This window comes from Camponotus vicinus, unplaced genomic scaffold (assembly GCF_025532165.1).
Source record: "Camponotus vicinus isolate PSW18456_S1 unplaced genomic scaffold, iyCamVici1.0 SCAF_2, whole genome shotgun sequence".
NCBI lineage: Eukaryota > Metazoa > Arthropoda > Insecta > Hymenoptera > Formicidae > Camponotus > Camponotus vicinus.
In genome coordinates, this window is record NW_028141956.1 from 5,172,236 (window position 1) to 5,193,902 (window position 21,667).

General features: G+C 43.7%; 1 protein-coding gene across 6 annotated transcripts; it reads right to left on the reverse strand.

Moving 5' to 3' along the window:
• Positions 1-284: 284 nt before the first annotated feature.
• Enok (histone acetyltransferase enoki mushroom) lies at positions 285-20,615 on the reverse strand. 6 transcript variants are annotated; one of them, XR_014437005.1, is made up of 7 exons: positions 19,879-20,615; positions 13,504-14,260; positions 9,829-10,286; positions 8,126-9,657; positions 5,915-6,294; positions 595-5,826; positions 285-473 (listed from the first exon to the last, which is right to left on the reverse strand). XR_014437005.1 is itself a non-coding variant. In XM_083090257.1 (6 exons), exons 2-6 carry the CDS (start codon positions 14,047-14,049, stop codon positions 1,480-1,482), a joined length of 7,065 nt encoding a protein of 2,354 aa, XP_082946383.1. In that variant the 5' UTR covers positions 14,050-14,260; positions 19,879-20,615; the 3' UTR covers positions 285-1,479. The 6 variants fall into 6 exon arrangements, 5 of the variants coding, with proteins under 5 accessions (XP_082946383.1, XP_082946380.1, XP_082946384.1 ...); XM_083090257.1 differs by having other exon boundaries at positions 285-5,826; positions 8,324-9,657; XM_083090254.1 differs by having other exon boundaries at positions 285-5,826.
• Between the last annotated feature and the right edge of the window lie 1,052 nt (positions 20,616-21,667).

Sequence of the window (21,667 nt, forward strand, 5' to 3'; positions counted from 1 at the left end):
TTTGTGTACGCTTTTCATCATACTTGTCATAATAGTAGTAATGAGATTATTGATTAATAATAATAATATAATAATAATAATAATAACAATTGATAAAAATTATGCGAACGATGACGCTGACGATCGAAATTGATGATTTAATACCAATGATGTAGGCGACAATCAATCGATTTCCGTAATAATACAATGAGGATTATCATAGCGATACGTGTAATTACTTTTTTTTTCTTTATGATACAGTAAAGTACAAGTGTGCCAAATAAACAACAACGTTCAACAATCGATAATATCAAACAGAATATTTTTTATTCGTAAATATTTATATATATTTATATATATATATAAATACATAAAACGTAACACCGCTGCGGTTTCGCAAAGGAATGCCCTACTAAAAATAGGTATCCGCATTTTTTTCACTCTTCTCTCTTTCGATCAGGGATGAGGAAAAGAAAGAGCGGTATCTTGGCCGACTGAAATTAAATCCGCCCAAGATAACGTTTTTACTTCTTCTTTTTTTTCCTTTTTATTTAAAACGCACAAGTTTACGCGAACTCGTGCTTTCGAAAGAAGATAACTATGATTAAATTGTACCTTGTGTGCAATCTTTGTGTCGACAAGTTAAGAATCAGTTTAATACGAGCCTTTCTCAAGTAGAAGAAAAACGTCCTGTTGTTGATGGACATAAATAGAGAAGAAGTGGGAGGATATTAATTACCTTCCTTTCTTATCTTTCTCCTTCTTCTGCTTTTCTAAAAATAAATCTGGAGTTAAAAATGGGACATATATATGGGCATATATATTCGCGTAATAACGTAATTTCTAATGTATTAATTTATACATATATACATACATATATATGTATATGTATGTATGTATATATATATATATATATATATATATATATATATATATATATATATATATATATATATATACATACATACATACATATATACATATATTTATAATACATTTAGTTAATACATTTTATTCGCGAATATATTTTACCAAGATGCGATAAAAAATAAAATATAATTGTATCTGTAATCTGACAAAGAGATTGCGTCTAACAGAATGTTTTTATTCTATTCTGTTTATACTCAAGTATTTAGTTTTCTCGCAAATCACCGCACTGACTCGCTGTCAATGCAGCATTCTTGTCAGTAAATTGCAGAAATGAGTACCTTCTCTTTTAGAGATTTCATGTTTCCTAAATTGACAAAAGAAAGTTGCAAACGAGGCAGTATAAAGAGAAAAAGAGTTATAGCTGACTGGCTGGCGGACAGAATCGATAGAATAGCAACGAGTGATCGAGAAGATAAGAGTTCACAGCGTCGATCACATGGTGGTAGAAGGTCGAGTTCCCATCGGCGATCGTATCGAAGAGAGCATTAACTTGTCGCGTGAAGAAGTTTTGTTCACCCGTCGAACGTCGGGGGAGATTGACGTAACGATGGGGGACGACGAGCGCGACGGCTAGCGTGGCCTCATGGTGCTGTTAAGGGGTTGCATGAGACCACCGTTGATGTAGCCGTGGTACGTAGTGTAGACTGCCGCCGGATTTTGTTGATGCGGGTCCTGCGGATATGTCGGCACATTTACCACGCCGACTGGCAGCTGGCTCGCTTGATTCATGAAGCCGCCGAGTTGCGCCGCTTGGTTCATATAACCGGTAGCCGGTTGCGCCACGCGATAGCCATACTGAGCGGCTGCCATGAGATTCGTATTGAGAGCGACATTCGGGCTGACACGGCTTGCTGCGCTCTGCATTTGCGGACAAGTGCCACCTGGATCGAGAGTCTGTCGGTAAAGACTCTCGCTGGGATACGGCTGCGTGAGCGACGGCATATTGGCGTTCGCTGACGATCGCGAGGCGGATCGACTGGGTGGTCCGGGTGTGCCGGGAGGTACAGTATTGACGTTGTAATAATTCTTCGCATAGCCAAGCGGCACTTGAGGTGGCGTTGGCAGCTGCCGCGATGTTTGCGGCGGTGTCATGGTATGCGGGATCGGCGGCGGTGGCGTAAGGTTCATCGCCGGCGGTGGCGTGGGCGATATCATATCTAGACCATTCGTCAGTTGCTGCAGCTTAGCCAGGCTGCACGAGTTGGTAGTTTGATGACTGCCGCCGGAGGCGGAGAGTGGCGTCGGCGCTGGAGTGTGCGAATGCGGCGGCATCGCGCTGGTTTGTATGTAAAAGTTGGTGGCGGTAGTGCAAGGAGTCGGTGCGCCGGAACGACCGCTTCGATGCTGGATCACATAGGTATTCTGCGTAGGAAAGCCCTGCGAGCCTGCTACCGCCATGTAATTGCTCTGCGAAATCACCGCCATATTGTGCGAGTGCGCGGCATGCGGAGTGTGCGAATGTGGATGCGGTGGTGGCACGCTCATCGATGATGGCGACTGTTGATATTGCGGCACCGCAACATGCGTCACACTGCTGCTGTGGCTGGTCTGCGACGTCGCAACACTATGTTGGGAAGCTTGCGTAGCGTGAGACGTCGGCGGAGTGGCCCGATGTGACCTACTGCTACTCTGCTGTGTCGATCTGGATCTGTGAGTGGTTTGCGAACCGCTAGCTCGTTTGCTATGCGATTGAGACTGTTGCGGTGGCTGCTGCTGTTGTTGTTGCGATTGTTGCTGTTGTTGGTGCGCAGATTGTTGCTGCTGCTGCTGCGACTGTTGTTGCGATTGCGTTTGCTGAGACTGATTATGCGCCATATTTTGATTCTGCGTCAGCGACAGTTGCATCGGTTGCGGCGTGTGCGATTGGGGCAAGGGCTGCGGCGTATGGCTCTGCGGCAGCGGTTGCGGACTCTGCGTCGGTATACTCTGCGGCGTGTGAGATTGCGGCAACGGTTGCGGCGTGTGGCTCTGCGGAAGCGGCTGCGGACTCTGCGTCGGTATACTCTGCGGAGTGTGCGATTGCGGAGTGCGCGGTTGTTGAAGAGATTGCGATTGATGCATCGAATGAATCCCCGGATGGTGCGCGGGCGGCGTGTGCTGCGATATTGAACTACAGTCGGCGTACTGCACCTGCGGCGGCATGTTCACCGGTGGCACTGGTGTTGAAGTCACCGATGTTGCGATTTGCATAGGTACCGAGATAGGCACGCTAACAGGTGGCGGAATCGATGGTAAAGCGCTGGGCGGCCTTTCCACGCTGTTTTGCGATGCGAGATCACTAGCTATAGAAGTGGGCGATTCTAAGCCCAATTGACTAACGTCCAGATCGCACTGACCGTAATGCAGCGAGTGCACGGAATTAGTTGTAGAGTCCGGCGTATAAACTCCCATAGATGGCAAGTCCGGTTGTGACGGCGGTGTTCTCTTCACCGAACCTGGATTCTCCAGATGCGGTGTTGTCTTGCCACTCTCAGGCGAGTGCTGTTTCAATTCCTCTCCCTGGCTCTGTAATTGTAAGGTCGTATCCTGATGTTCCACGGTAGGTAATGTTTTCTCTTGTAACGTAAGCGGTTCGGTATCTGACGTCAGCACCGTGTTAGCACCGAGAGTGCATGTGTCTTTTTTCTCCACGGGGGAAGGTTCTACTTTCGGTCGCGACAAATCGATTTTTGCGACGTCTTTCGACGTTTCGCAAACGATCTTCTCTTTAGGAGGGCTATCACGATTATCCTTTTCCGGTATATTCTCCGATTTCTCGACTTCTTCCTCTTTTGGTGAAGCAACTGGTTCAGGTACTGATTTCGATGTCTCCGGACTGCAAACAGGACGTTTGTCAGTTTCGAAGTCTTTATCACATTCGTTTAAAGTTTCTTCAATCTGATCGTCGCCAACTGTTAGCGGTGGATCCGATTCCGCTTTCTGTGATGAACTTTCATCGTTGTTCTTCTCCTGCAACTTATTATCCGTCTTTTCGTTCTCGCATGATTCTTTCGCGGGGTTTTCCGTATCAGGTGAGGCTGATTGCGTCACGAGTTTAGGCGTCGGTGCGACTGTTTCTTCTTCCTCTCCTTCATCCTCATCGCCACCCTCGTATTCGCCGGGACTCGCAGATACCACCTCCGTTTCCGTGGGAACGGGCAATCCGTTGTCTTCCATGTTTTCACTTTTGTTATCTCCGTTACTAAAGTGCTTTGCAGGAGGTGATTCGGGCACGGACGGTTGTTTACTTCGAGTCGGAGAGCTTTTTACGGATTCAGGCGGTGGAGATAACGAGGGGGGTGGTATCACAGGACTCTCAGCTCGGTTTTTCGCGCTCGGAGATTCTGGCGTAAGTTGTGGCATCTTCAAAGCCTCCACCGTTGCTTTACCTCTACCCCGCCTGGACAATGGCAAGTTCTTGACATCTCGCGTTTCCTCTTTACCATTACATTGTATCGTCTCCTCCAGCGCTTTCTTTTCCTTCGCTTGCAAATATTTAGTTTGTCTGCTAGTAACCTTCAGTAAAATATCGTCCACTTTACACTGCTTCTTCGCCGGTTTGGGTGGACTAGCTGCCGAGTCCAATTTGGGAGGTGTCTTCCTTGTTTCTACCGATGTTTCTTTTGCACTTTCTTTTTCCTTTACTTTATTATCCTTTTCTTTCACTTTCTCCTTTTCTTTTTCGCGCTCACGTTGCGTTTCTCGCTCTTTTTCCTTTTCTTTTTCCCTCAGAGATTCTCGCGTCCTTTTTCTACTGCTGACTTCCAGCTTCTCTTCTTCGATTTCAATCTTCTCGGAATGTTTTCGTTTTCTCAAAGGAGTAATAACCGATTCGGATATAAGTGTCTTGGGTGGTCTAATCCTTCTCCTCGACATTGTCATTATCTGCACTGGTTTCGGTGGAGTTGATGGAGTATTTTTTGCCGAACTAGCAGTGCGCGAATTTCTCGGTGTAGATGTTACGTTTTTAGTTTCCGCTCCTGCGTCTTTCCGACTCTCCGCACTTTCGGCATTACGGGTTTCCCTTACAGATGTCTTCGGCTCTCTCAATTCTTTCGTCACCTTAACTTCCTTCGTATCTTTAATATTCTTTTCCTCTTTGGTCGCATACTTCTGAGATGTTGCAGTCTTCTGCAAAGTTTTCGGTTTCAAAGGCGTCAATCTCCTCTGGCTCGTTCTTCTCCCCCTGGGTTTCTTCTTTATTTTTACTCTTTGTATCTTTTCGACGACCGCTGGCACGGGCTTAGGCTCTACCGTAGGAGATATTTCCGAACCACTTTCTTCTGGGCTCTGATAGGGATTAGGAATTTGTGTGAGCAATGGTATCCATCTGAGGCAATCGGGGTCCAATTTGATGCGAGAACTTTTTCGTACTTTTGCCATGTGAGCATCTACCTTGCTCCAATCGACTACCACAGCTACCTTATTAATATTTCCGTCGCCTGGCAAGTGAACCGATCTTATGAATCCGAGCAGTTGCATCGCAGTGGCGATGTCATGCGCCGATACGCCAGTTATCTTTGTAATGTCACCGAGTTTGATGTCAACAGCATTTCGATGCGCATCCAGGTATTCGAGCACCACACTCTTCCAAAAAGAATGATACGATACTCGACCGAGATCCGAGAGCGGTTTCTCTGGTGTTCCCGGTATGCCCTCGACTTTGGACAATAGATAACTGAACTCTATGAGAAACCTGCCGAAACCCTGTCGCTGATACTGCGGTAGCGTCATAATACAGGACACGTTGTACCTCTGAGCCGGACAATGTTTTTCCTTGCTGAAGTAACCGATCAAATGGCAACCATATTTGTCGTTTTTCGTCATGGCGTAGAAGAGAAATGGTTCTACGTCGTAATAGAGAGTCTTATGATCCAAAAATAACTTTGCTAGCAGACACAAATTTTGACAATATATCTTGTTTACGTTACCATCGATCTGGAACATCAAAATACATTCTCAGTCAGTTTCACAATCAAATGAGAAAAGTAAATAAATAAGTAACTTATATTACTATAACATGTACCTCGAATACAGACAATCCATTGCACCTATAAATCTCGGTAGCGGGTGGATGCCTCCATTGACATTTGTCCATATGCCTATCCAACACGGCTCGACTTTTCGTATATTTAAGACAGAATTCGCAAAAGAATAACTTCGGCAACCGCGCATATTCTTGAGGAAACGGACTCGAATACCATGTCTCCACCTCATAGCGGCCAAATACTATTGCGGCGGGATTGCGCGGTGCGGTGCCGGACGCGTTCGGTGTGTTGACGCACAATGGTTGTTCGCTTTCGTCGCTGCTAACGGTCAACTGAGCCCTCTCACGAGCCTCCTTGATTAGATCCACGTCCTTTTGCGTAACACCTGGCGGCAACGTTTGCGGTACAACTGGTTCTTCTATAAAAAAAAGAAAAGTTAATTATAAATATTAATCGAAACCATATAAACCTGTGGATTTTAATAATGTTTTTCAATAATCCGTTCTTCTTAGACTTGTTATAATTAGAATTGAATTTTGCATATTTCATTACTGATATGATTAATTGCATTTTATGTTTACGACACTGCCACCTACAACTGCAATAGCTTGTTGTATGAAAAAACATAGGGAAAACTATGTGTTTCATGTAAAAGGAAACTGACAGACGAATTCGTAAATGAGAAATGTCAGAATTTGCCATGAATTTAACGTGGAATACATCATTTGTACGTATATTTTAAAATTAACTTTAAAGTATTTTGAAATATATATGGATAACTTTCTTTTTAAACACGAGATATGTTACACGAAAAACGAAAATAATTTGATATTATCCGATTTGAGTTTTAAATATTGATTTGGGTAAACTAGTCGACAAAACGGGACATTAGTTGTGTTTCATTGGAGGAATCAACCGATATAAATCAAACAGATATAAATTATAGGAAAAGCAAAATTAATCGAACAGTATGGCACGGTGACATGGGCAATCTAATATATGTAATATGCCAAAGGAATGTGCAAATAATAATTTGATTGCCGATTAATAATGTGAGTAGTATTCAAAGCAAAGCTGTGGGTTAGATTTGAGGGATGTGTTGGCAGAGTATCAAAGTTGGCTCTTCGATGGCAGGAATTTCTCTTTTTTTTTTTTTCGTGAAGTAGAGGTAAGAAGGGCCTGCTAAATGTCAGCAGCAGCAGGTAGGCTCCAGTGTGAATAATATAAAAGGGCGGCTGAGTGTAAGATAAGCCACCCAGTGCCAGTATTTCTTCAGTGCCTGGAAATTGTGGTCTCATTTTTTTACAGGGAGAGGAAGAGCAGGGAATAAATCGCGATTTAAAGTATTATCCGATTAAGCGTTACACTAGGACGTCGAATTTCATTTTGTGTGAAGTATGACGCAGTCATAATTAGTAATATTTATTTGAAAAATAGAATTTTGTAATTTTTTTTTGTCAGTTATCTTGCAGAAATGCAATGACAGAATTTGTCTTGTGCACTGATGTATAAAATTCATGTAATCCAATGTACAATGAGAGGTTAAAACAAAATTGTGCAAATGTTTTTATGATTCGTTTGCGGATGAGAGTTATAATTGCACATCTTGTATGTACAAGTATTTTGACAAGAAAAAAATGAAAAACGACTGAATTTAAAATAACAAATGTAGGCTTAACATTTTTCGATTTAGCAAATATCTCTGTAAATATATGTAGCATGGATTAAAGGAAAAAAATGCCAGAGCCAAATAATATGATTAACAACATGCAATAACCATATTAGTATCCACAGTGTAAAACAAATGAAAACGAGTTTTTTATAAATCGTTGCAGTTGATGTACATCTCCCAATTACATCCTTGCATTTTTTCCTACACTATATTAAATATCTTGATATTGTGTGTGTTAGCATTGGTTTTACACCATGTAGCAGATAAACGTCCTATCAAGAAACCTGATTGTTCATGATTTATTATAATCAATCATTTATATAAAAAATTATAATTAAATGTTTCCCCAAACAGCTTTTACAGTTTTTTCTCTAAGTCATCGGAACAATCATGTTGTCTTGAAAAAAAAGTTACGGTCATCAGACGCACGTACACCACACACACTACCACACCACACCGCCAACACATCCACGTGGTCGTGAGCGAGGATTGGGTTAGAAGGAAGTCTTCATTGCGAGTTTTTTTAGGGTGCATTATTTAGGTTAGGGACTTGTGAACGGGTGGGGTAGACTCTTACCCTTCCTGGTGGAGCAGGGTGTCGCGCGGGGTGTCGTGGTGGTGTTGGTAGTGGTGGCGCTAGTACAGGCTCGTGGATTGGATTTTAGGTTGGGATTTGATTTGACGGAGGGATCGGAGCCGAGGTCTAAGGATTTCGCAACGGCGGGCACAGGGTGGCGTATCTGCATATTTGAGTCCGCAGCAGTTTGCTTCTTACGCAATTGCTGGTGCTGTTGCTCGTGTCTCGACGATGACGCTGACGGTGACGACGAATCCGCGGCGGCGCATTTTACGAGCGATGACGCATCATCTCGCATCAACTTTCTCCTCTCATGCTCGTGCCTTTTACTATTCACCGCGGTTTTCACCAGACCCGAAGGCGTCATCCTCGGTAATTTTTCGCTAAGCGAGTTGAACGCGCTCTCGTCGGAAGGTACAAAGATACCAGGTTTCGGTACTCTCGATATCTCAGCGAGAATTTCAGTCTTTTTTCGATCCTTGAGTTTACTCGTGCTAGGTAAATCATCCGGTTTGTTTCTTTGCGTGCCCCTTGGGATTTTGTTCGTTTTAGAGGTATCATTCGTATTAGGCCTTTTCCTCCGGTCTGGCGCGTAATTTGGCGCCGGTACACCGGCCGATCTTGCCCTGCTGTTTGCAGGTGCTGAAAAAAAGTGACTCAAGCCATCGAAAAGGCTCCTCAATTGACCACTCCCGGGCTTAACTTTGTTATCCGTATTCGCAAAGCCAACCGATGTTTGTGCGACATTTTTGTCTTTCTTTTTATTGTCCGACGAATTGGCGATAGCAGCGGGTTGTTGTATGTGCAAGCCAAAAGTCGGAGTGTCGCTCACATCAAGTTTAGGTAAAGGTGCGCCAAAAGTGTTTGTGATACCGCTAAAGAATGGCGACTCAACATTTAGCTTGGCGGCGGCGGCGGCAAAACCCCATGGTTTGTCCTCATTTAAGTCACACATAAATAGTGCCTTTGTCTTGGGAGATTCGAGTCTCCTCTCCTGGCTTTCGTCCAACAAGGAGGAATCGCTACTCTCGCTCGAGCTATTATCCTCCTCGTCTACGTCCTGCTCCTCATCGCTACTGTCGCTACCCTCAGAACTCTCGCTACTATTATTACCGGCTTCGCTACTACTGCTACTGCTGCTGCTGCTGCTATTGTTGCTAGACATTCGTGACGTTCCGACTTTCTTCGAATTCGCGGTAGCACCCCGAGTTGACCTAGCGCTAATGTTCCGCGAGGGCCTAGATTTATCACCGCCCCCCACCCGCTTCAATTTACTGTGCTCAGCGTTAAACGCACTCAATCTAAAGAACTTTTGCTTCTCCTTGGAGATCCTGTCGTTCTTTTCCTCGAGCAGCCTACCCTGGCCTGCGAGTGGGGTGGGGGGTTGTGGTAAAGGAAAGGAAGTCAAAGGTGGTTGACGAGGGGGGACAACACCCGCATTACCGTCCGTGCTGCTGTCCACCTGAGCCACTCCCGTACCGCTCTTTTTGCCAGGATATGCGTTTGCCAAGCATTTTCTGGATACCATCGATCTGCAAAACAGGCCATCAACAATGTATACATTAATTCCATTATCAGTGTACAAAATCTTGCATTATTATGCAATTTACATATTTTATTCTTCGAGTTTGAAAATATTATTTATAAAAGCACGTACAAAAGAGTTTATTATCGCAAATACACGCATAATCGCGCACACTTACTTTCGATTTTCGCGTAACTTGCTGAGCCTCTTCCTCACGCTCGGTGTGTCGTCGGACGAATTCGCATCCTGCGCCTTGCCCCGCTTACCGTCATCCTTGTTCACCGGCGTATGCGCCGTTTGACAGTGTCGACACTTCCAGGGCATCTTGTTCTTCTTATCGAGGACGGGGTCGAGACAGGCGGGATGATAACAATTCACGCAACCGGAGCATTTGACAAGGTAATTTTGCGATTCTCGTTCCAGCTGACAACCGGCGCAGATCGGCGAACAGTTATCACAGGACCAAGTTATCCCTCGATCAACAAGTATCGATAGTTCCGGGGGCGCGCAAGAATTGTGCAACGCTGCACCACAGACGCTGCACCTGCTCAGTTTCTCGTTGCGTTTGGTGTTGTTGTTATTACCAGCCACCGTGGCACCGAGGCACTCTTTGCATATCGGTAGTGGCGCCGGCATCTGCGAAAGATAAGCAGAAAAATTGACGTAAAATAAATATTAAAAAATATATAAATATAAATAAAATATATGTATATATATAAAATATCAGAATCTCTGTAAAATTTATTATATTAATAGCTTTATATATTAATAGTATATTAATAGTACGTTAATAAGAGGATATTATTACTGAAAATTTTTTTAATCATTCATATAAATTGTAAAATGATTTAAAATATTAGAAAAATAAATGATTTAAATAAATATTCTCTCCAAAATCTTCACACGCCAGCTGCAATTTTTGCGTATTGACGACTTAATACCGTTACGTATAGCATATACAAAAGACGAACGAGTCCTGATGCGGAACATAATTATTCATTTCGATGGCGGTATTCTTATGCATCGGAGGGGTGCATCTTATTAAGAGCGCGGGTGAGAAAGCGTTGCACTAACGATGCAACAACGGTTTCAAAGAAACGTTTTTCCTTTATTATACTTCATGTGTTATGTATCTCAATTTCTATATGTTGAAAGATTTTTTATCTGTTTTAGAGACTTTTGTCCTCTAAAGTTCTATATAAATTGAAAAATATTATAATAAACATTTTTCTAAAATGTTGAGAAAATTCCAATATTGGAATTCCAATAAATTATTCATATAATATTTAACAAGATATAAATATTACATAAGTTGCTAAAAAGAAATATATGATTCTTTAAAAACATTTAAAGAAAAATTCAATAATACGCTACAAATTATGGTAATTCCAGTAAATAAAAAATAAAGAAAAAATATTTTACTTCTGAATAAGAATCTTTTTTTCTTAACTTTAGATAAAAATTTTAATTTTTCACGAAGTTTTTAATAAAATTTCTTTAAATATTTAAACACATTATTTAGTAAAAGATAAATAATTTACTGTATTAAAATAAAATATTTTTGTTTTAGTGAGAGCCAAGACAATGGTGAATTAGAGAGAAAGCACAAGAGATATGCGGGTGATCAGCCTCCGTACCAGCAGCGACCTGTTGCGCGATTGGTCGACTCGCTGTATCGCACCTTTACGCGTGTATTCGCGAATGCTTCACGCGCCAACATCGCCCATTAATTTCCTGCCATCTCCAAGTTGTGCGAGACAGACTCCGAAACAAGTCATTCTCCGAGCGATCTCTCTGCTATCGCTGTATCGCAAATATCGATATAGTATATAATATAGTTGAATTAATTGTAAAATAACAAAATTATTTTATCTAAAATTGTACGCAATCGTAATGTCTCTAATAAGATCTTAAGCTGCTTATCATAAAATTATATCTCTTTACGTTGTCTGTGTTATTATATGCTATAATATTATTAATTATATTTTGCTAAAATTTCGATACATATTTTCCCAGCTAAATAAATTAATTTAAATTATTTCAAAGCTAAGTAAATTAATTTAAATATTTAAATGTAAATTTTAATTTAAACATAATTTTATAAATCACAAAAAATTGCCTAATTTTACTTGTGGAAAATATTTCAATCTTTTAAACGATACATAAATGCATCAAGAGTGTATCTTCAAGATAAATTTTACAATGCTTCTCGGATAATTAATTTATTCATAATGGAAATACCGGGGCTACAACAGGCAGCAAACAAAGTCTCATTTTATCGAATTAATTAGGAATCAATAATCCCGCTCTTCAGGAGGCACTTGACTCATATTATTATTGCGACTAGTTTATTTGTCTTTATGTGCTCGAGCTATATTCACGCGGGCATCACAGAATCGACCGCAATGTGGAGTCACATATATATACTACATATATAAATTTTCAAAATGGTCGTTCTCGCAAAACATTACACGGTGGGACGATCGATCGCCCTCGCGCCCGACGATTAGCGGGAACGGCGAGGCGGGTCGCGGGATAAAAAAAAAAACGCGGGAAAATGGACGCCGAGCGGACGTGGCGCGGCCAGGGGGTGTCCGGTGTCCACCACCTGATGCGCGACGGATCGGCGGACCCGCGTCGGCGCCGGGGTCGTTCACGAGGATTTTTCGCGCTCGCCGTCCGGAGGGAGAAAGAAAGGGAGCGCGATTCCGCGGGGAAGGATCAATAAGAGGGAGACGCGAGACGCCGGAAGTCGGTCGAGATAGCCCAGATCGTCCCGGCGATCTCGACCTTCTCTCCTCGACCCCCCTTCCCCCTCCCTTCCCTTCCCGTCCCGTCCCGTCCCGTCCCAGCGACCGCCAACCGACGTTCCCAACCTCGCCGGAACGTGGGCACTACAGCGTGACCTGGCGTAATATTTTTCCGGCTCTCTCGTTCTCATTTGCGCGTAGCGGCGCGTAAACCAAGCGATGCATAACGTAAGTAACGCACGCTAAGGAAACATCCTGTACGACAAATTAATAATTATATATTTTTTCCTCAATATTAGCCTCGTTTTAATTTTAGCACCTATGATGCAATAGACTTTTATTATTTATGTTAGGGAATCTTACGTGACTTTCAAGGATTATAGTTCGTCGATCATCATTTCTTCCTGTTTCACGATTTAAATAATTATGCGGAGAATCAATTATTGCGAGATACTGAGTCGAGTTTACTTCGACACGGAACCGCAAAGGAATAATAATGATCGCTTCCGAATCCGCAGGAATTAATCTGATAATAAAATCTTGGCTTTCATTAATTATCTCGTAGCGATAATGTCACTCGAGTATTTAAGAATATTCGAACGCTGTCGTTTTCGTAACACGCTCGAATTTAAATATCATTAGTTTAACAACGCTCACGCAACTGTTTCTCGAATAGCGACAGCAAAGATAAAGACGTTGCATGTGAAAATATAAATTTAAATTAATAGACTTATTATTGAGCGTTTACTTTAAACTGTTATTATCGATTAGACTTTCGATGTCAAAAGCTTACAATTCTCTTATTTAGTTTTAACTAAAAGAGCACAATTCTACCGAAAGTTTTATTAAAAGTTTCAAGGTATTATACAGAGAAAAAGAATCAATCAAATCAAATCAAAATTAATATTATCCAATGTTGACAAGAATAATTCTTATCTTCTAAGAGACTAAGAGATTATGTCGTCAGAAAAGATAAGACAATACGAGACTACAAAACTGTAATCGCGCCGATCTCCGTCGATAATTCCGACGGGTCACAGGACCCGCTTCCCAGAGTGACTCATCATCGGCTACGCGACTTATAAGCAGTTCAAGTGACTCACCTTGGGCGCGGGCGGCTCCGCGGGCGGCGCATGAGCGGCATCGGTTAACTTCTTGACGTACGGCGGCCTGTCGGGTTGTCGCAAGAGCTTGCCATCCTGGATTACCAGGTTTCGTTCCACCGCTCGCTTGGCGGACAGCCTGAGCGCGACCCTAAGATCGCCCTCGGCCTCCTCCTCGACGGTATGACTTTGCCTGATGTACTTTTCGATGTTCTTCAAGCTCGAGCCGTCGCGCTCGCCGAGCTCGCGCACAGCCTTGCCTATGACCTTGCTGATGTCCGTCGACTTGGTAACCTTGAGCGTCTTGGACTGCAAACCGCCCGGGTCCTTGTACGAGGACTGGCCCTTGTTGAAGATTTTCAGCACATCGCCGCGCTTCACGGCGACCTCCAGATGCTCGGCGATCTCCTCCTCGTGATAATTGTGATGCTGTCGTATGGCGTGGCATATTCGTTCGACGCTCGGTCGCTGTTTCTGGCTGCGGATCTTTCGAATCGCGTCTAGAAACCAGGCCGACCACGTCTCGGGCGACTCAACCTCGTCCATCGCGTCTCCGTCAGCGGCGCGAACGGCGCGGACGGCGACGACGACGACGACGAAGTCACGGCCAGTGCTTCCTCCTCCTCCTCCTGCCGATAGGCGACGTCACAATCGGCAGCGATGTTTACATCCTGCTGCGAATTCTCCGGTTTCTCGGCTTAGATGCTAGCCTTCAGCGTCTCTTCTCACGTTCTCACCGCGGGCTATTGCGCTGACCCTGAAAAGAGAGCAAATGGAATTATAAAAATTATACGTGGAAACTTTTTCGTCGCCGGTGCTAGACAATCTTGGTATGTCATTCGAGTCTGACATTTTCTAACACCGACAAAAAGCCGTTGAACTACACATATATCATGTCGATTGAATTATTCGCTATCATGTATCGGTAAAAGGTCCTACCCAATGAGATATATATATATATATATAATACGCGTGACTGTGATGTATTGTATACGTATTTTTGCAGAAAATTTGATATTTAATAATATGCTACAAACTATATTTAATGTCAATTGAATCTCGCCGTATGAAATAAAGCGCTTACGCGACAGTAATAGAATAATTTGATCATTTGATCATTCTCAACTTTAGACGCAGCTACGTGCTTCGAATTTTATAATATGAATTTTACAAATTACAAATTTATTCAATTCGTTCAATTGCGAGACTCCCATTTCCCATGGAACCTCGCGTTCCATCTCATCGGGATTAGACGTAAAGATTATCTTCGCGTGCTCGCGACACTCAGAGTTCGAACTCGCCAGAATTATATCCGGGATTCGGAATCCAAGATTTATTCGTCACGTCTTTGTTCGTCGCTACAAGCTAGCTTTACAACACACGTTCGATTCTTATAGTTGGGTCACGCGATTTTCGACTCCGCTTCGCGAAACGATCGTCCGCTTTTCCTCTGAGCGATGAACTTTCTCTTGCGCGCGCGAGAGATACACACCCGCAAGCAGATACGCACGTACGCACGCACGCACGTCACGTACGTGCGTGCCGGCGCACACACACTTCTACAGGACAAATATTTAAAATCACGTTGTATCTGACAGCGATATTGCGCAATGCGCGAACAGCTCGCAAACGCGTATTAAGTTAGGTCGCACGTTGAAGGCGAGATCTGGGATTGCAATATCTGAATCTAATAAAATTTAAGAATCAGCTTGACGTTATATCTGTACGACGTCAAATTTGTCGAACGTATCGTGATTGGCTATATGGATAGAGAATTCCCGGAATTCCTATGGGAATTCGAAAAAATCTGTATCCAATAGCCAATCGGTACGTCCGACAAACTTTTCGTCGCGCGAATGTAATATTGGCCCAAGAATAGAATGGACTAGATATATCGATTGAGATTTCTGAGATAATCCTGCCAAGAAACTAAGATGTAATGTAGTATTATACAAGGTATCCCAAATTTGGCAAGTCATCTTTCACAGATTGTTTGATTTAAAAAGTGGATTTTTTCCTAATAAAAATCGAGGGAGGAAAATTGCCACTTGTTGTAATTTTCTATTTTCAATATTCCAATTTTTCGTTAATAAAATAAAATAAATTATTAAATTATTATGCAATAATTATAATAACTTAAAAATTATTAATTACTTATGCTTGAGATGTCACAAGGATAAAATATAAATTTTGCTATTTATCCTATTTAATAATTTAAAAATATTTCTACGATATACTTATTGTTATTTTCCTCAAAATGCTCACATCTTAATCCTAAGATAAGATTTAGATTAGAATAGAAGCAATATCTCAAAACAGCTATTGTAATAAAAATATACTAAATCAGCAAGACTCTTTTCAAAAAACAAAGATTGCCAGACCAAAAAAGACACTTTCTTATATAATCCTCTAAGAACATGTTGATAAAATCACTTGTTGATAGCTAAACTTTCGGAACTGAAAAACTCGCAGCTCGAACAGAGAAGGACCCTTGTTAGTCTCGATTCTCGCGGCTGTCGTGATCGAAGCGTGAGAAACAATGCGCCCGGCATCGATCGCCTAAACACTCGCGATGGCATATGTATACACGACGCTTATTTAATGCGCGCAAGATACACGAAGTGTAATTCTCAGGTAAGCGTAGCGGAGAGTTCGACCATAGGTCGGCCGCGAGATCCATTGTTCGAGAAGAGACACAAAGACCACCCACCGTTTTCGTGCAATATCTCCATATCTCGTACGCAATACGCTTCGATCGCTAGAAATCGCACAGACGTATTAACAAGAGATTAGATTAGTTTAACAAGCATAGCAATCTCAAAAAAATTTTCTTTTCATCGTAAATGCAAATCCAAGTACAAAATTTTAGATGCAATATTTGTCATTAGGCCGCTCGAAAAGTGTCTAAAATTGTAAACTAAATTGTAATATAAATAATTTTTTCTTAACTAAAATGTCATAACTTTTAATAATAAATTATAATGATAAAATGAAATTTAATAATAAAATTTTTACGCACGTGTAATGGATAAAGATTTTAGCTCAGGTTTTTAGAGATTTCCGAGTAAGCGGCATAAATCAAACATCGGGGATAATGTCAATGGATGTGAAAGTCTCGACAGAGCAATGGTTTCCAATAGTATAATCAGGCGAACGTAGTAAGGATTAATTATACGAGAATCAAGCGACAGCTGTGATACGAAATTGACCTAGGCCAGTGATAATAAATACGCCGGTGATTCTTCCCCTCTCCCCTCCCCTCTCAAATGTCGTGAGAAGGGTGAAAAAAAGAAAGCGTAAGACGTCCCGTAAAACCGGCTTCATTCTAAATCCTCGCCACCGAGTTTTCTCACCACGTGTGCATTCTATTCTCGAAACTAACATCTTGCAGAAACAAGTCGACGATTTCCCGCCAAAACCTCGTTAGGCCTTTCGACATCCGGCCTTGTCGGTCATTCTCGAAACGACGAGACGTTATAATTTATTGCTAGACGGAATCTTCCTATGTTTCAAAAATCGCCGAGAATTGCGAAAACGTGTATGTGTTGACTAACCTGGAAACTCCAATGTTAATTTGAATAATATTCTTTGAAAAATTCAAGAGCGATTTTCTCAAATGGAAAAATATATATCTTTTTAATACATTAAATTTAAATAAAACAATGTATCCTTGATCTCTCACTTATAAAATTCAAAAAAATAAAGTTCGATTGTTTTAAAACATGCATACTGTACACATATTTTTTTACAAATCGCTTTTAACTTTAATCCTTTTTTTCCACGACAAACGTGATTAAACAATAAAGTTCGACTAATAAAAAAAGATCAATTGTACGATTCATATAATTATGGCCGGAAGAATGACGCAATATGACGTAATTCGGGGATGCACTCATAACCATTTGCACTTCAAGGTTTCCTCCTTCAATTAACGCTAGTTATCTATTATTTCAATTTTATCGCTCTATTTATTTTAATATACAATTATTATAAAAGCAAAACGCGAATCATTAATTAAGATTTCAACCATTAGTCGGAATTAGAGTCTGTTTATCCGATTGTTCCACGATGTTTCTTTTTACATTTTCTACGATACACATCGTGTACACGTGTGTACATAAAAGAGAGATCTTGGAGATTAAATACAATTTAGAAAGGAGAAACGCGGCTGAAGAATTGGGAGCCTTTCAAACGGACGGCACAAAGTGCAAAGGTTAAAAACGCATGTCAAGCAACGAGAGAAGCGATCCTCGCGTGTTGCGCGCGGAAACGTCAATGGAACGCTGCTCGTTTATCGTCGCGGCTTTATCGTGGCTTCAATGAGAGATACCATAGTACTCGCGTCTTTACTACGCGGCGCAACTTTTAATATCTCATTGACGAGTGTCTCTTCTTTCGACTCGAGAAAGGTTTTCGCGACGACGTTGACATTTATCGTCGAGCAAAGTAACTCCAAAAACCACGTGTTTCTCCGCTACAGCTACACGTGTTTCTCGAATATACCCCTAACGACGTCTATGCAGGAGTAACGGAATTTTCGTGACAATTTCGACGAGTTTTCGAACGCGCGATAATGATCACCATCATATTTCGCGACAGCGCGAGATACGTAAATCGGAGCGTAGAACGCCTTTCCAGTTTCAAACGTACCAAACACATTCGTACTCACGGCTTCGAACGGGAAAATGACGCGATTCTCACGAGTATAGGCGAGTCAAGGATTAATCGTCGCGTAAAACAAGAAAGACAGACGGAGAGAGGAGAAAAGAGAGCGGACACGAATGACGGGCGCGCTTTTCGCTCTCTTAATACCGCGACACGCGCGCGCGTCTTTCTCCGCTCGCGCTCGCTACTATCTTATTAGGCGAAATGAAATACCGGCTGAACGAACACGTCCGTCTATTTGTCCGTCGTTCGTCCGGTTAAGACGATGGGGCCGAGGGCGAAGAGAGGCCACCGGCTGCGCGTGTTTGTCGGGGCCCCTCTCACCCGACGAGCGAGCGAACGAATGAACGAACGAACGAAGGAACGAACGAACGAACGAACGAACAGGCGAGCGAGCGACGGCAATAGCAAGGTGAAGACGCGGAGAAAAACGGAGACGGAGAGACAGACAGACAGAGAGAGAGAGAGAGAAAGAGAAAGAGAGAGCGAGCCAGCTGCCGCTGCCGTCGCTCCCGAGGAGCGATTTGTCGCGAACGAGTCTAACTGCTGCCGTCCGTCGCTCGGCGAAGCGTGCACGCGCGAGAAGCGTGCATTTACACCATCGTGCGTTCGCCTCGACGGAATGACCGAGGCAACGCGAAAAGGTGGACAAAAAAAAGGAAAAAAGAGCGAGAAAGAAAGGCAAAAATGTACGGACGGATGGATGTATGGACGAACGAACGAACGGGCGGGCGGACGGAGGGACAGACGGACGGGCGGACAGACGGATGGACGGGCGATCGATCGGTCGTGACGAGAACGCGAATTTGGCGCGCGCGATGGAAAATCACGGAGCGCGATAAAGGCGACGGTCGCGGGAGAAAATTCGTGCGGCTCGCTACCGCGTGTCCGCCGTCCGACGGACGGGTAGCCATTTTGAGAGGACACTGAAAATCGAGCAGAATGATCGTAATTCGCGCCGGCCGCTCCCGACGTCGTCGTCGTCGGCGCGCCGACGACGACGACGTCGAGCCGTTGTACGACTCTCCCCGTCTCTCGACGATCGTCGCCGACGGTGCCTATCCCGACGGGCCGCGAGCCACGACAGCGCGATGCCCGTCGAATGCCGTTCGCCGTGGAACGCGAAACATCCCGGATCTCGCCGCGAGCCGCGAGGAAGCTTCGAGCGTCGACGCTGGCGGCGCGTGATCCGACGCGGCCGAGACGGACGAGCGGGCGGGCTCTGTCGAGGCCCGTGCGACGGGCAGCCATCTTGGAGCGGAGACACGGGCCGCTTCTCGGCTCCGTTTCGTCGCGGGCCTCCTCACGTGCCGTCCCGGGCGCGTTACGACGGCGTCGTCGCGCTCGCGTCGGGGACGCGGGCGATTTTCGCAACGCTCGCTCCCTTCGCGCCTCGTCCTGCCGTCATCCGTCAAAGGGAAACGAGGAAAAAACGAGCGAATGTTATGCCGCGTCGATGTGTATGTGTACCGCGTACAAGAATGTCTCCGTCTTTTTTTCTCCTCCTCTCCCTCGCTCACGCTCTCTCTCTCGCTCTTTCTCACGCTCGCTTTTTCGAGCCAAGTGGCCGTATCGGCACCGCTCTCCGGCTCCGTATGCGTCGAGCGACGACGATAACGACTCGGACGACGACTCGGACGACTCGGACGACGACGACTCGCGTGGTTTTTCCACGCAGCGATCTCGCAATGCCCAGCGGGCGAACGTTACCTGAACACGGCAATCCCATCGATAAATCCACACAACACGACGCGGGAAACAGATCCACCGGGTATCGACGCACTGGGATACGTAATCACGATCACCAATTATCTCGCGACAACGGCGTCACATTTCACACAAATCAACAAAAGTTACCCACTTGACAAAGATGGCGGACGCGCGGGGGTTACACACTACGGCGCACACGCGGTGGGGAGCGCACTGCGCGCACTGCGCGCTCTCCGGCGGAAACACGAAACACGGAACGCCGTAGCGGCACGCATTCCCGTCGACCAATCACCGGCCCGGCGTCCCGCTCGCGCACCAACACACTCCCCTCGGGTCTAGCACATGTGCGTCATATCGGGGATCCGTCCGACGTGTCCGACTACCACGCACACGCGGAAACGGCGGGAATCTCGCTCCTGCACATGTGCACGCGTATGACATACGTACTAAATAGTGTACACTATACGATTAAATTAGCGCGTATGTATGTATTCGTGCGATCCGGGTGCGTCGGCGGTTGATACCCGCAAAATTCAACGTGCTCGTGTGTATGCACGTACGAGCGATCGCGATCTAAAGTCACGCGGAGACACTGCGAATGCGGGGCAATGACATCTATCCGAGGTGAAAAAAGTACCGTACTTCAACCCAAGCACGAGTATCGATTAAAATAAAGAAGAAGATTCGAGTATCCGCTTTAGCAACGATATTTCAGTTACACAGCTAATATTCATTTTCTTCTCATTCTAAAGACGAAGAGCGTCGAATTAAAATTATTAAAAAAAAAAAAGAAAAAAATTCACGGAAATTTTTGACAGTTGGACGTGACGCACCCGATTATACATATGTTACATACATACGCGTCGCTCGTTACAGGTGTCGCGCGTTACGTACACATGTACACACGTGTGCGCCCCGCGCGAGATACAAACTTGTCGAGTGTGCGAGTGCGCGCGCGCGCGCCACTACATACATGATAGATATATATATATAAATATGTAACTGCGATCGCGCGGCACCCGGCGAAGAAACGAGGCCGATCGCGAGGCGCAACGACATATACAAAGTTCGACCAGCGCCGGCCCGGCACGACTATATCGCCTTTTGCACCCGCTTTAACCGCTTCTATCCAATTGGCTTGTCGAGGCGACAGGCGTGCGCCCGACGATGCCACGTAACGCAGTTGAGAGAGCTTTGTGAACGAGATGCGTCAGGACCGTATCTTTTCGCTGGAATAAGTCGTGTCATTTTCTTTTTTTTTTCAATTACACTATAAAAAAAAATACGTAAAAGTAAGCGTACATGAAAATATTGAATTGTAAATACATGCAAATGCGTAGACTGTGATTGAATAATTTGCATAATATTATCGTTATAAGATTACATTTTTATATTATATTTAATATTTATATATTATTTATATTTAATTATATATAATTATATTAATTATATTTAATATTATTTATATAATTAAGAAAGGGACGAAGAGATGTAATTATTCTATGAGATATCAGTAGCGCGATGATATCGATAGAATCGAGCGAGTTAAACAGAAAGTAAAACAGAAAGGCGCCCTATTGTTTACATCGGACACAATATTGCGAAAGGTGCCGAATTAATTGCGTACGACACTGGCGTGCGATGAGTGACGTGCGTTACCTCTCTACCGTTTATATGTAAAACGCACGATATATCCTATGCAGTTTCGTAATGAGATTATTGATTTTTTTTTAAGAATCGCCGTCTCTCTCCTTTCGATAACCGTTTATCCTCCATCTTTCTCCGCTTC

Bases quoted from the DNA above. Each gene is read 5' to 3' on its own strand.
- Enok (XM_083090254.1), bottom strand. From the start codon at position 14,049: ATGGACGAGGTTGAGTCGCCCGAGACGTGGTCGGCCTGGTTTCTAGAC. The intron at 9,658-9,828 runs GTAAGTGTGCGC...CCTGTTTTGCAG, and splicing joins AAGTTACGCGAAAATCGAAA to ATCGATGGTATCCAGAAAAT. The intron at 5,827-5,914 runs GTACATGTTATA...TTGATGTTCCAG, and splicing joins ATGGATTGTCTGTATTCGAG to ATCGATGGTAACGTAAACAA.